The sequence below is a fragment of the Rhynchophorus ferrugineus genome, unplaced genomic scaffold (assembly GCF_030347505.1).
Source record: "Rhynchophorus ferrugineus isolate W39M unplaced genomic scaffold, kcgeb_rfMv2 rfM6, whole genome shotgun sequence".
Lineage (NCBI taxonomy): Eukaryota > Metazoa > Arthropoda > Insecta > Coleoptera > Curculionidae > Rhynchophorus > Rhynchophorus ferrugineus.
In genome coordinates, this window is record NW_027472585.1 from 19,686,156 (window position 1) to 19,703,114 (window position 16,959).

A 16,959-nucleotide genomic window follows, 5' to 3' on the forward strand; every position below is an offset into this window, starting at 1 on the left:
CCTGTTCATTCTTCCGTCGACCAGATGTATCATCCAATATCGTAATAAACAACTTTTGATTCAACCAATGTTTTCAGTTCTGGTGCGAATTCCTTCCACAAAATAGTAGTGAGTGTTCGGACAAATAATCGCATCGACAGCCACACATTCCGACCGACCAGGCGAACATACCTACAACTGATAAACCAATGTTTTCATTTTATGTCGAGAGTATCTTCCAACTAATCAGTACAGTACATTTTGAATCTGATTTGTTCTGCTTTTTGTCCATCATGATGTGTCCAATTTAACCTATCATCAAGATACGTTGTTTTTAGGTTTTTGTTATTTCGCCGCAATACAAAATTAACATAGACATATTTGGGAGCTATTAAGCTATATTTCTTAGTCTGTAGTCCTTTTGTAGATCTTGTTGACTGCCACTTGTAAATTTTTACATATTTAGGCAGAGTTATATATTTTGACATAATAACTCTGTCGTCAGCAAGTGCCCGAAAAACTGTTCCTTTTGTTGTTGGGATATCAGCACTATAGAGCAACATATGAGATACAGGGATGGTCCCAAGACAATAAATAACTTGAGGAACTTCAGCCAAAATAATTTTGAAAATTGAGATTGACGTTGATGTGAAACTTTTTTTTGGAATTTTATTTCGAACAAATATTACACCACCAGTTAAGTTCGGCGGCAGCAATTTGGTTATTTTGTAGATTAGTTACAAATGCCATACGCGGTAAAAAGCTTGTAAGACGTCTGAAAATATTGGAGGGCAGAATTTATCTTTCCTTTCTTTCCTCTTTCCTTTGTCTAAGCCTTTTCAATGGCCTTTATTATTCTGTACACTTGGTCTGTACACTTTGGAAAATTTTGTATTTTTATAAATAGCAGTGAAATAAGTCTGTAAGATCCAACTTGTTCTTCCGCTTGGCCAGGTTTTTTAAGCATACTTATTTGTGTCATCTTAAGACATTCTGAGACATGTTTCAGTCTCATATATAAATAGTATAATAAATATGCATGTCATTATGATGATGCTTTTCGTGGCAGCTCTTTCAATAACCCGGGTGAAATATTATCGATTTCAAGCGTCTTTTTAGGCTTGCTGTTGTTATTAAATTTCATGACAACTTCCATTGGATAAATCAAATTTACAGCTACACCAGACTGATTAACAGGAGTTGTATCTATTGTAGATTCCATATCATTGCGCTTGAGAATGGCGCTTTTTTAGTTAGCCCTAACCCTCAAAAAATGCGTGTATAAATTTGACAGCTGTCGGATCATTAGTTTGTGAACTATAGCATTTTGAGTGAAGCAACTTTTGTTATTGTGAAAAAAATGGATAAAAAAGGAAAAAATACAGTTGAAGCAAAAACTTGGCTTGATGCTGAGTGGGACACTGCCCCAGAAAATCAACCATCAAGGATTGGTATGCTAAGCTTGGACGTGATGAAATGAGCACCGAAAATGGTTAACGCAGTGGACGCCCAGAAGAGGTTGTTACCTACAAAAACATTTAAAATATCCACAAAGTGATTTTAAATGACCGTAAATTGAAACTGAATGAAATCGTCAATACTCTAAAGATATCAACTGAATGTGTATATCATAACATTCACGAATATTTGGTAACGACGAACTGATGATTCGGAGCAATATTTGAAGAATATTAAGCGTAATATACCCGAGTTTTTGCGTCGATATGTGACAATGGATGAAATATGGCTCCATCATTACAATCCGAAGTCCAATTGACCGTCATCCGATTGGACTGCACACGATGAACCCGCTCCAAAGCGTAGGAATATGCAACAGTCGGCTGGCAAGGTTATGGCTACCCTGAAAAAGGAAGTACCATCGACAGTGACTATTACATACTGTTACTGGACCGTTTGACCGAAATCGCCGACTCCAAATGTGTAAACGAATACTTTTGCTTGATTTGAATTTCAAAGCATGATGACTACTGAACCAATATTCACTTGTAAATTGTACGGCGGTAAGCCAGGCACATCTAAACAGTTTAAAAATTCCCTTCATACACATCTTTCTTTTTTGCTGCCAAAATTAGTTAACAATTTTTTAATTTTGTGGTTAGCCATAAAAATTTAACGTATATATAATTAAAATATGTATTTTATTTAAAAAACATTTGTCACATATACTGCAACTAATTATTAAACTATCTATAGCCTATTCAAAGTTATTTTGTACATATGTCATCTAAACTTGTTACCTCAAAGGAAGGTCGCAATGTTGCCGCATCAACTCTGAGTTTTAGTTCAGTTGGGCTTTGATATACAACAAAATTCTAATCCAAATAAAATAATTGAACAAAAATGTTATCAAATATAATTTATTTTAACATTACAGTACATCTAAAAGCTACAGTTAATTATACAGCCACAATAGTCTATAAGTTAGAGTTCACTTCTTATCACTATTACTTTCAAGAATATTGTATACGTCTGACAACTGGACGACTTTGACAGGCTCATTCGTTTACGTGTTCGAACTAATCATACAACATTGTGTCTCTTTTTAACTAGAATAAAATGAGAAGGAAAGTATTGTCTGATTCTGAAACGGATTTAGAAATTGCGGTAGGTAATATATTATACATAGTAACAGTTATTATTCAGATCTAAGGGTTCAGACCTAAACTTAATTAACGTTTGATGCCATACATTTAATTTGGTGATTGAAATCACTTTGGTTTATAATGTGAGGTTGAGGGATATTACTGTAAATAATTTTGATTACAAATGTTTAAAAAAATGTAATTTCTCGATGACTGACTGTGAAATGATTTCCCAACAAAATAATTATTGTTGTTACGGTACAGTTCTGCATCCAAATGACATAAAATGATAGTTTCCGATAATATTATTAGTCCTACGAGCATAGAGTCCTAATATTTTTTGAAGATACTAGCATTTATGAAAAATAGGTATTGCTAATTCTTAAATTATATACGTGAGTTCAATATATATAAATGATAAAACTGCCGTAATGGAAATTGCCAATTGTTTAGTGGAACGCCATCGTAAAATAAAAATAAAAATAATAGACTGCCATTCAACTATTAACAACTTTAACAACTTTATTACATTTTAACAATACATAATACATATCACGTTTTTACATATACAAATATTGTACTGAATACATGGTTATTCGACTAGATAATACGTCAGTTACCATCCACCGTGTCCACTAAAACTGAACGGTTTGCCACCGTGGCTATGTCCACCACCACCTCCACCTCCATGATGAACGGTTTTGTACACTTCTTCGTAATGATGGTGAGTGTGATGGATTTCAGGAACTATAATCTTAACGTGCTCATGATGTCTAGGGTATAAAAAATACTAGTTAGTAATATACATTTTTTTACTGAATGATTTTAAATCTTGTAAATCTCTCCACAATAATTTCTCCATTCTACAGAATGAAAATAGCAAAATAGAGGGCTTTAATTTAAATTAAAGCTTTTCCTATTAATTAGTTCTAAAATATGGTGAATTACCAAGACTTCATTTGGTTATTACTGATAAAGTTGGTTTAAACAATGAAGTTAATAAAACTATCACAACTTTCTTATCATATACATGCCAAAAACATTAAAGATCTAATGGTTCTTCAAATGGGACTGCTTTGAATGAGATGATTATATCGTTTTATCGATATTTTTTTTACATTATGTCGATTTTTAGATAAAAAATCCAGAAGTTGCACTGATGAAATATTCGGTATAGGTGTAATAATTTTGTAAATAAAGATAGACTAAGCAAGGTAAAAAGAGAAAAGACACCATATATTGAAAAAATGAGGAAAATTTGGAAAATGGTAATCTGGAGCCTACGACGATTGATGGGCAAGGAAAAGAAACTGGCGGAAGAATTTAAACACGTTGGGAATCGTATAGTAGCAGTAACTGAAACAAAAAGGTAGTTGTTTAGCATTAATTAAAATGAGTAATGTTAGTATGTTTATCTATAATGGAGTAGATAAAATAAAAAAAAATAAAAAAAAATAAAGAAATAGAGAAATGTTTAGGCCATCACGTTACGCAATAAAGACATAGATAACGCTAGTGCGCTTATGAAAAGGACGGAAGGGAGTACTGGCGTCTATTAGGGATGCCGAAAAAATATCGATATACTGATATTTTCTGAAAAAATATCGATATTTTTCGCTGAAATTTTTTTGGTCGATATACCAAATTCTTTTTTGCTGATATTTTTCGATATTTTTTCAAAATAAATTAAATAAAATATTTAATAAGCCTTTAAAACTTTTTTATACTTGTTGCAAAAAATATATCCATATTTTTTTCCCGATATATCGATATACCGATATTATTTTAAAAATATCGAAAACGATATATTGATATTTATTAAAATATCAATATATCGAAATATCGATATTTTTTTCGGTGGTCAACACTCCTGTCGTGCATTGCTTAGGTTATTACATAGAGTCATTTAGCATTGGAAAATATATTACTAATAATAAATGAGGAAGAGCAACAAGAAGAAGAAGAGAAGAATAAAATGTTTAATAATTGCATGAGCTGCAGGTCAAGACGATAGTATTGTTAATAAAGAAAACTTCTGGTAGGATCTACCACAGATATCTGATAAAGCTGAACGAAAATTATAAGTTCTGGGAGATTTCAAGAATGGAGTAGGAAAGGTTGATGGTACATTTAATGAAATAATTGAAGAATATGACATCGGAAAGGAAATGCTTGATTCTTGCACTGCACATAACAAATTTACACTCTTTTTTGTTACAAAAGGCGTTCCTTTGATTATTATACAATAGACAAATTATGAAAACTTGATTTTTTATGAACTATCATTTCAGAAAGATATTAATTAAACTAGTTTTTTTGCTAAATATTTTGAAAACTTTACTTTTTCCAGTACTCTTAATTGAATGGACTTCATAATATGAATAATAGCTTCAGCGTAATTTTTAATATTTTATTCCATATATTGTATTTTATTATTTTTATTAGCTGAAATAAAATTTCTAAGTAATTTTATACGCTGTGTTTTTTTTTTAATTTCCCATTATACTGAGGACGTATCTGGCAATTTGTAAATTTGTTTTTGTGCGTCTGGTTTAGGAAGTATTACGTTTATGAACATTTTGGTAAATAAATAAAATTTAATGCTTAATTACGTGGTAAAATTGCTATGTAGTGAAATATGATTACTTGAGGGATACTAGATTAAATAGTTTTAGATTAAACATATTTTATGTTTTACTTTTGTCAACATCTTAAATTCCATCTTCAGCTTATTCTGGCTATTTATTGCCTTTGTCTACACTTTTTTCTTATCAAGAAAAACTGTGACACATTTCTATCTTCAAACATTTCTTTGTAAGTCTAGTTAAATGATAAGATGATAAATTACTTTTGATAAAAATATTTTAAATTTAATTTATCTCTAATGAGAAATTACTTTTTCATGTAAAATAATATTATTAAAATTGTTTTTGTCTCCAAAAGTGATTAGTTGATTTTTAAAATAAAATTTTTCTAAGGTCTCAAATTTACTCTACATATTTTCATATTAATATACTAGGAAAAATTGGGATATTTGGATTCATTGGTGAATATATTAGGAAATATGCAGGTCTATAGATAGTGAAATTGTTTTATTATAATATATTTATATTTCTTTAGGAATTCTTCCCTCAACCAAATAATATTCGCGTTATTTTGTTACAAAAAATACAATACTTTTTCATAATAATTCTCATACCTTGTTTTATAACAAAGGAAACTTTTTGGTATACACATTATATTTAAAATGCTGTAAAACTTATTTAGAAAGAACTGTGATTATTTGATTTCGTTGACTAATTGGTTCAGTATTAAAAAAAGCTTTTAAATCATGTTATTGTATCTAAGCTTCATTCGTTATATTATAAGTGACTTACCCCCCTCCTCCGCCTGCCTTGACGAAAATCATCGACAACAACGACGTCAAATAAAAGAATAACTGGAAAAAAAATCACTCGGTTCGAACCCTGTGCAAAAAAAAAATTAACACGACAAACTCACCAGCGCGAAAAAGTTCATTCTTCCGTCGACAGCTTCGTTAACAGGCCACCAAAACGTTATCTGTCGCGTTCTCGGTCTGACCGCTCTCTTTTTATATAACAAGGAAACATATTAGTCGACCTAAGTGGAGGGTGTTACATGATCAACCCAAATACTCATCGGGTATGTTCATATAACACACCAGCCGGTCGATTGTCGCTTCGGAGTGGTAGTCATGGAGAAAGGACCTCTTTGTTTAGCGCGTCGTAATCGAGTTAACGAGGAATCTTACCGGGTCTCGTTGAGAAATGTTCAAGATTATCGTTTCCTGGTATTTGAAGATGATATGTAGAATCATTAAAGATTCTCTAATAGACTCTGTTGAGGATGTTAGAGAGATAAATTAGTCTATTTGTTAAACATTTTTATACAATTTTTATATTTGTATCCCAAAATATCGTTTTTATATCTGCAATATTATAGGCGGTATATTTTGGATTTCTCTGGCAGGATATTTTATTGCCACTGCCTGACTACTAGTTTACCGTACCTAGATACCGTATGGTTTACCATAGGGCGAACCAAGAGGTTCACAAGTATCCAAATTTGCCGAAAGAACGATATTACACGCTTTAAACTAACTCACAGGCGCATACTACATAATCCCGAACGAACAATTCGGTTTCCGTGCCAAAGATTCAAGCCTTCATCAAGGTATCCGCATCGTAGCAACAATCCACCAAGCATTAAGAAAAGTCGAAAAACTGGAGCCATCTTTTAGATGTCTCCAAAGCTTTCGATCAAGTATCCTCGGTCTAATATTCTAGGTCTAATTTCTCTGATAGATTCATATAGGCCTTTTCAAGTGAGGATCGGTGACTCAGTCTCCTCTCGTAAAAATATTTCCTCCTACGGAAGGAGGTTCGCAAGGTGCTCCACTAACTCCAGCCTTACTCAACCTCTATATGGCTGATTTCCCACTCCACAAACTTTCCCACAGAACATTTTAGGTAGATGATACCGCTTTTTTCACAACCGGTTATAGTTCCGACGCTATTCGCAACAGACTTCAAGACCAGTAATTGTTACAAATTCTGGCGGCTGCAGATAAACCCGAGTAAAATTCAGGCTATTCTATTCCACCACAAGAAGGAGTTCTGCGCCTATCGCCTCCAAATTGATAAAATTTCCATCCCTTGACTCCAGAAAGTTTCATACCTCAGTCTCCAGTTTGACCGCAGATTCTAATGGTCAGCTCAAATACAGCACGCTATTTGCAAAGGCAATGGCGTGTACAGCTTACTATTACAACTCTTCTGCAGAAAAAGTAAATTTTCAATCCCCCAGAAAGCGACTCTACGGAGCACAGATGTGGTACAGGTGTATTTCTGAGAGACAACTTGAACTACAGTTCGCGCGTTACTCAATACCCCTATCCCGTTTGTAAAGAATTTCACGAAAATGCTCAGTGTAAGGTTCTCCATAGGCGCCTTACAACACTTGAACACCTCGATTAAATCCCAGTAAATCAAGTATGATAAGACAGGATCTCTGTCGCCTGCAGAACACTTCACTAACCCAAACCCGAAGCGATATCAGCAAAAGACCATTTGGTTTTAGCTAAAGTTCGTAAGCATTCACGAACATATTCACGGTAAGTTTATATTCACGACTAGTTATTGGTCAAGTTAAGTCTATAAAATAAGATCCAATGGTATGATCGAAGACAGTTCGGGTATTTTATAGTGTTCATTGTATTGTAACTGTAGACATAACTATAATATAAGTAATTAATAAACACTTTAAGTTTATTTAAAGAAACAAAAAAAGTCAGTTTTGTGAATCACTGACATCTTTAAGAACAACTTATTTATTAACTTGAACCAGCGTTAATATTTAATAAAGCAAAAATTTAATGCATTTTTCGAAAGTAATCTAACAAATAATACAATAAAATCCAATAGAAGTTCAACCATCCTCTGGTCACCGACACACTGTCAACCATCCGTACCCTCTGAGTGGGATCAGGACAAGTTTACTGTGGATCCCTTCTCACGTTGATATACCGGGAAATTAGCGCGCGGATAGTGTGGCTAAATCGGCAGCCTCCTCTCCCCATCACGGATATTTGTGTTCATACTGACAAATAACAAGGTACAACGTCGTTGAGCCCAGGAGGCCAACCACAACGGGCTCTTTGATGTTAGAGCTGATTATTTCTTCTCCTCTCTACGCGTTCCTTCTCTTTGTTACCATGAAGTAGCTTTGAATCGACTGAGATTGGACCACTGTCGTCTCTCGCACGGTCACTTGATGACTTCGGGCCCACCTGCTCACTGTGACTTTTGTGATCTTGTCCCTATTTCAATCTACCACATACTGAACGACTGTCCAAGCTTCACCCAGATTAGAACTATATACAGGCTGCAAAATCTTAGAAATGCCTTAAGAGGAGAAAATACAGACAGATTCCTTGGATTTCTGGTGCATTCGGTTTAGTGTTACTGACCAAATAACCATTACTACTTCGGTATGGGTGCTGATGTGTGATATCTGGATAGAACCTCTACTTCGTTATGGTTGTGTTTGTAGTCTTGTATTTGTGTTCATTTTTAGATTGTATATACACTATTTATACCTTTAGCCCCACTGCTTGTGTTGATAATTTTATTTATTTATTAAGTCTCCGTCCCCTTTATATTAACACGAAGTTATCGATCGTTAAAGCGACAAAAAAGTAATCTAACAGGCTCGAACTACCATTTTAAGATTTTTCTTATTACAAGTTGTCACTTGGTATGCACAATTTCATATTTAACTAAAAGATCACTCTAATCATCAGTTTCTAAAGCCCTATAAAAATTAAAACTATACGTGTTTGTAAATAATACAAAATTGCATATTAAATATGTATATTTGGTAAATTAACTTAATTAATTATGTAATATATGTAATAATTTTAATAATGTATTAAACTATTATTAAAATTATACTTATTAAATTAAATAATATATGATAGAAAATTATTTTAAAAGTAAATATATAATTGTTAATATATTTTTTTGAATAAACAGTATAATAAAACATAGGGGGGATACACAAAATAATATGAATGACATCAAGATATACTACATTGCATGATGGCAACACTGTTTCCATGGAAATAATATATAAATAATGTGTAAATATAAATAATGTATGTAGTGCTTACTTTACCAAAAAAAACAAGCAAGATTAGCTGGAGTGGCTGTGTTCTCGACATCCTTAATGATGTTCTTACTATGTCTAGCATATTACGTCCAAAAACATTCAGTTCAGCCAAATATCATGAAACATCTTCCCCCTTTTTTAATACAGTAGATTTTGTTATTTCTGTCGCTCCACAAAAACTAAGTTTAGTTAAATCTTTAAAGAGGTGTAATGCAGAATGTCTCCAGGACATTCTAAAACTTGAATATTTTATTGCTGTAACAATTTTATGATACTCTTAGTTTTATAGTAAGCATATATGTTTTTCATCATCAGAGAACCAGTCTTAATGAGGTATCAAATATTCTCAATGGGCTTCAGACCGCAAAAATATTATATTGTTATAGGAAGTTTGTTATAGTCTGCAGGATATTTATGCTTATTTATATCGCGATATATTGACTTTTTTCTAATATAGAGCAGGCAAATGACCTGTTCATAATTTCTTTTCGGTATTTAGTGATGAAATTTTCATAGTTATTTGCCTATTTAAGCCACTTTTTCTTCATCTTTACCTTCATTACCAATACATTTTGGGCGACACATCGCTGCTCGGTTTGGAAAGAAATATTATGTTGTCCCTATTATTTTTTGTTTGAACAGGTTTTTTTTGCATAAAAAATTCAAAATCAAACAATATTTTCCTTCCCATTTTATTTTAGCTAAAAAGAGACATATTGCTGATAAGTTCGAACGTGAAACCGAACTAGCCTGTCAAAGTCGTCTGGTTGTCACACGTACGCAAAATTATTAACTGTAACCTACAAACTATTACACCTACGTTCTTAATTGCATTTTTAAGTCCTTGGATAATTTGTTATATGAATCAGAAGTAGAATAATGTTAAAATAAACTTTATATGTTTGATAACATTTTTGTTTCATTAATTTATCTAACTAGTATTTTGTTGTATGTCAAAGTTAAACTGAACTAAAACTCAGAGTTGATGCGGCAACATTGCGACGTTTTGACGTTACAAATTTCGATGAGGTATATACAAAATAACTTTGAATAGACTATATATTAAATAGAACCTATTTTTTATCACTATATTTTATGCTATACTGTCATAACTCTTTTCATATTAATGTCTAGATCAGAGACATGTACCTGTTGCTAATGTTTTGGGGAATATTGAGCATGTCCCTTAATACTTTGATGGGAATCTTTCTACTATTTCAATATTGCCGTTGCTTACTGTGCCCCATAGTATGTCTAGATTAGCTTAATGTTGCCTTTGTATAACATACTACTTATGTGTGAGTGATAACTTATTAACCGAAGTGTTGTAAGTATGAATATAAATTGTAGGATATGAGATTGAGGAATTCTTAATATTTACTTAATTGAGAAAAATAATTTATAATTTTTAAAAAACATGTTTTTTTAAATTTAATTTGGACTGTATACTGCTTAAGGTGGGCTAAACCAGTAAAGGCAAGAAATGGAAATTACGTGGTAAGGCTATTTCAAATTTCTACTCATACTCTTTTCGAATATATAATTTTCGTATATATATGTATATATATTTGGAAGATCTTCTTCCTACTATTTATTTTTGCAAAATGAACATGTTATAAGTTGACCTAGACACAATTAATCAAGACATCCAATAAAATACACATCCGATATACAATAATTACCCAAGTTGAATGAAAATATTTTATTTAGTCCCTGTATAAAAAAAACAAATCGATTATTTTATTCACTTCCGGTCTAAATTATATCGTCGTGAATCAAAAATGTAAACGTTCACTTTTTCCATCGACCGATGCACCCGTTGATTTCTTCCGATGCTTCAAAGTTAAGCTTGGCTCGTTACCGGTTAACCAAAAGTCGTAATCGTCAAAGCTGAACTGATACTTTCGCTTTTTTAAGTCATTTTCTGCATGAATAGCGCGGTCTATGACGAAAATCGACGTTTTTAATGTCATTATTTTAATTTCACACAAAAATATGTTTCGGTTTTTAGTATTTTTATTTCAATTTGAGAATTCAGCTATTTTAGAATTATTGTTATATTAAATTGATGTTATCTGTTAATTAAATTTTATCATGTGTTTATATCTTTATTTTTTTAGTATATTTTAAAGTCTCCTTTTACCAACTATGGGGTTATCTGGACTGGATCTACAGTTTAACGTGGGCTCCGAACCACGGTCCTCAGCATTAAGCTTACCAACTGGCGAGTGACCAACTTTAGAAATCATCCCAGAAGACATCCGGTCTTACCTAGCCTGGTTACTGGCGTGACTGGGATCATTTTCCTTGTCGGATTTTACACTCTTGCCTAGAACAATCTAGAATAAACATAAATTTACCACCATGCCCCAGTAGGATTCGAATCCGCGGCTATTGCAACAGTAGGAAGACCGTTCTATCGCTTTTACCACTGCGTCACCAAGCCGGCGTATTAAATTTAATTATATCGTCGTTCTACCACAAATATCTGCATATAAACAACATAATCTAGACATCGAAAATAAAAGTGAATTCTTCAGTGAGTTCTGAATAGCTTTCAGGGAAATGTTATCCCATTCTTCTACCAAAACATTAGTTAATTGTTTTTATTATATTGGAGTTGGAAATCTACTGTCACTCTCTGCTATAAAATACCCCATAATTGTTCAATTACGTTGGCCATTATGCTGACCAGGGAAGATGTTTGATGGTATTCAGATAATCCTCATTTCAAGACTGAATCTTTTTGGTTGTGTCTATGAGTGCATTACCATCTTGGTATAGGGCAGTATTACCGAATACTACGATATTACTTGACTGTAGGAAGATGGCACTATGGATAGTGGCCTTTTTTTGGGGTTCTCCATCTTTAAACTTGACCGATTGTAGGAAACAATTTAAACGATTATTCATCGAACCATACAACATTCCACCAATTATCAAATGTCCAGGTTTTATTATCGTTGCACCACTTATTTCGCAGCTTAGCGTTGGCTTGCGTTTCGCAAGGCAGCCCATCCATGAATGTTAGCTTTGTAGAACTCCCGCTATACTGTGTAGTCAGAATCTTTTTTAATATTCGTCGGTCTCAGTCACTAAAATTTAAGTTTTGCCCCTTGTTCTCCTTCGCCGTTAATGTTTAACTATATTTTACATATGTTGTCAAGACCGAGGATACTGTTTTTGTGAAGCCTTAAATAATTCATCCATTTTCATCACAGAATCTCCTGATAACTGATCATCAATGATTTGCCTTCTTTTGAAGTCTTAGAGAACTTAGAATATAATACATTGAAATATAACCTACATTTGACAGTAAACTGTGTCCAGGAGTAGCAATATTTTTATGGAAGTAATTTTACCAACATGCAACAAGATATATAATTTTGTCTACTCCCTCTTATATGTACAACTGCACATACAATAATAACTGTGGATAATACACCCACTTAGCATCAATTTTAACTAATGAATGAATATGGTGAACTATGAATCTCGATGCAATACTCCGTTGTATGGAGCAAGTTAAAAATAAAAGAACTGAAGTTGAAGTTATTTACCATGCGAGACTTTTCGTTTATTAACTTAATCATGTTTTTTACATAATAAAGAGAATAATTTCAAAATGATGCTATTAAAACTTATTTAAACTTGGTTAAAATATGCGAATGCTATCTCAAGATCTAACAGTCACTAATCTTTTCTATATTGCATTTAATTAAACTATAATTTTCATTAACTTTTAACAATCAAAAAGTATTAATTACTTTTTTTATTACTACATCACTGAAAATTATAACAGAATTATCAATAGATTATTTTCAGAAATATTTATGGCTTTAAATATAAGTAATTACAAGTTTTATGTTATAAACATAAATATGGAATAATAAATGAAGGATTAAATGTTTTATATTAAAACAGAGAATATATAAATAAAACAATTTTGAAATGGACATTTGGCTTTACTGTGAATATTAAAACAATAACAAACACAATTAGGAAATGTATTTTTTTTAATTTAGAAATTTATATTAAAAAATGTATTTACAGTCATTAAATGAACTAATGACTTTGCAAAACTTAGGTCTATAAGTAAATAATCAAAATAATTGATACAAGGTTTAACGAATAAAATATCATATAGTCACACCTTATTGCATGAATCGTTAAACACAGTTTGTTTCATTTTAATTGCATATTTTCATTACCTTAAGTGTATATTGATATAATTTTAATCTTTTATTCATATTTTTCACCTAAAATCTATACTGAAGAGCAATAAATACACCAGGTTGACTAAAATAATATTTTTTTACTTAAATTTTTAAATAAAATTGCATCGTTCTTTGCTTATTTATTACACTCTTCTCTCGAAAGCTGCTTAAGAAAATCTAAATACCTTATAAACAAAGACAATTCTCGTTACTTTCTAATTTTGTTAATCTATGTTGGGGTGAAACTTTTTCTCATAGGTCTATTTGCCTTTCGATTTGTTTTCTCTATAAAAGTATAAAATGTAGCAACATCATCATACTATTGTTAATTGTGTTTTTACACAAATTTGCCATGACTCTTCTTGCCATGATAATTCCATTAATATGGGAAGAATGGAAAGTAATTCAAAATGTAAAGCATTGCTAAATCTTAAATAATTTCGTTTAAAAATGTTTTAGAAATATTTTTTCGTTTTAATATCGTTTTATATCTAAAACTTTCGAATATAAACCACAAGAAACCTACAACTTCATCAACAAAGTCGAATTGTGGTTGAAAACGTGGCGTGTCAAAGCAAATGAGACAAAATCTACCAATGTGAGATTCACCCTTTGTAGAAGAGCTTGTCCCTCAGTAAAATTTAATAATCATGAACTTCCACAAGCAGACAAAGTTAAATATCTGGGAATGCATTTCGAACATATAGTTACAAAAGGCAAATAGCCTGGGCTTAAACTAAACCAAATGTATTGGCCGATAGGGTGTAAATCTAAATTATCATTAGATAATAAGGTTTTGCTGTATAAGTTAATACTTCAGCCCATTTGGACCTATGGTATTGAACTGTGGGGTACTACTAGCAAATCTAACATAGTTATCCTCCAGAGGTTTCAGAATAAAGAGTTGCGAGTCATCGTCGATGCCCCATATTATATGTCCAATAAAATGATTCAGCGTGATATCTCCATAGAACCCATAACGAGTGTGATTTGGAGTTTTAGTGCGAAGTACCCTGAGAGACTATTAGTGCATCCCAATGCACTCGCCAATCACTTAGATGTGCGCGATGACGATAATAATCTCGAGAATAAGCTAGAATAGATTTTAGAATAAGTTAGGATAGACCTTAAAATAAGTTAGAATAGTATGTAGAATAAGATTTAGATTATAAGTTGTACAGTAGATCATTTACTGAAGTGATCTACTACAAGTCAGGATAGAGGCTGGCCCCCAGCAACTATTTCCTGTTCTCAGATCTCAAAAGAATGCTCGTTGGGAAGAAATTTTCGTCGAATGAAGAGATAATCGCCAAAACTAAGTCCTATTTTGAAGCAAAGGACAAATAGTACTACAAAAATGGTATCGAAAAGTTGGAGGGTCGCTATAATCAGTGTATCACCCTTGAAGGGAATTATGTTGAATAAAAAAAAATAATTTTCCCATTCATGTGCTTTACTATGGTAGACCGGGGACTTTTCAATTGACATGTTATAAACTATTATAAGTAAGAAACATCCATGCTTTGAAAAACTTGTTGACTCTCGACACATGCATCGCAGTTCAAGGTGTAAAGCCATCAAAGGCCCACTGAAGTTGCTGGAAACAAACATAGTTTACGATATTTTAGACAGAAGCTTGCAGTTCAGGGTATGTGGCCACCAAATGTTGAATGGTTAAGATTGAATGGTGTATTAATTGAGATGTCTAAAAATAGACGCCCTCATTGTACTAATAAATTGTACTTTTAAAGTAAAAAATGATCAGTTCGATAAAAAATCTAAGACAACTTCAATAGTCACGAAATAATAGAAATTCCTAAACGACCTCACGTAAGATAATCGCTTCAGACGTGGGAACATTAATTGTCGATCGACAGATCAATTGTGAACCACCTCAGTTGCATTATCCGAAACAGTAACGGTGAATATTTGTCGATAATGAATTGAAAGTTAATAAACTCTTCAGATGGTAGACGCTGATCGGGCTGGCTCGTAATTTTTCTTTCTCACTAGTTTTCCGGTTTGATTGATGATCACGCTGAAGCCTAAATTGGTTCTTCACGTTAAAATGAAAGAATTAGGGCCGGACACCGATTTATCTTTGCTAGCGGGTCACCAGAGGGCCTGGTCTATGACAACCGATGAATGCTCTGAAAGGAGGCTGGTAGTTTAATGTATAACGTTGCATCGCTGGCATTATTCCACCAGGTATTGTTTAAAAACAGATTACTGATGGAGGTTCTGAACGAAACTGAGAGTTTGATTATAATCTTTTTATTAAATACATCTTACATTATATGTGGTTACTACAATGTTAATTTACAAATTATTTTTTTACTACTGTTCTGTTTTATTCGAATTAATACACCATCAAGGCAAGTACGAGAGATATACATCAGTAAGTAATTCCCAAATTAAAATTAAATTAATTTACTTAAGCTAAAGTTGAGAGTAACACTTATTCACTGTACAAGTTCCTGTGATTTGGTTTTCTTTAATATTCTGATTTACTGCCTGTTGTCCAGTAGCTGTATTTCTTCCACTGTGCTGTGAATTATTAGGTTTATTTCATGTTTTAAAGCAAAATCTTGAATAACTTCGTAAATAAACTTGACATCGAGTTCATCATGCATATATTTGTTGGATATGCGGCGATAAGCATTGATAATTAATTGAAGAATTTTGTTTTGACAGTGCTGGATTACTAATTCTTTTGATGTTTTAGTGCAACCTTATGTCTGTCTTCCATTGGTCGAAATTGGTTTTAGTTTGACTGACAAAACCAATCTCTTTGATTTTAAGTCAAATTGAGAGTATATTCCGACCAGTATAGTTGCTAGACGTCTAACTTTCTCCATAATAATTCTGTCCTCGTCAAACATTCCAGGTACTGTTTATTTTGTTGTTGGACATCACTAGCAGATACAGCAGCCGTCCCAAGACACTATCCTGGAAAAATCCAGTCAATTATAAAAAGTTAAGATATCTTTAGCCAGTATTGTTTTTACACTGCTTCTTATGTGGATTAGAGGTGTGCTATTTTAACAATTACTATGATAATCAATGCCTAAGTTGGTAAAAAAGTTCACATCGATTGATTTTTTAATTGATGAGACAGATTGATTGTTAAAAAGCTCCCTGATTATCAATCTACCATTTAGAAAGTCGTTGAACTAATTATGAATCTCAAGTCAGGAAAAAACGAGATATTATAGATGGTTTTATAGGAGCTTAATAATACAATAGAAACAAGAATAAAGAAATCATTAAACAAGTGCATAGACTGACAGACAAAATAAGTGTAGATTTAAATGCTAAAACATATTGCTCGGCATCATTCCTGGTCATATTTCATGTCGTTGATGTGGTATGCCATACCGATTTGCTGGTTAAATTAGAAAAACTACTCCATCATGCTCATTTTCTGTTTTAAAATCTCATCTCACAAATAGAAATTTTACTATAAAACA

General features: G+C 32.4%; 1 protein-coding gene across 1 annotated transcript; it reads right to left on the reverse strand.

Moving 5' to 3' along the window:
- Positions 1-3,118: 3,118 nt before the first annotated feature.
- LOC143198435 (uncharacterized) lies at positions 3,119-6,201 on the reverse strand. Its single transcript, XM_083059056.1, has 3 exons — positions 6,084-6,201; positions 5,960-6,021; positions 3,119-3,355 (listed from the first exon to the last, which is right to left on the reverse strand). The coding sequence occupies exons 1-3, from the start codon at positions 6,099-6,101 to the stop codon at positions 3,199-3,201; spliced, it is 237 nt and encodes a 78-aa protein (XP_082915182.1). The 5' UTR covers positions 6,102-6,201; the 3' UTR covers positions 3,119-3,198.
- Positions 6,202-16,959: the final 10,758 nt, after the last annotated feature.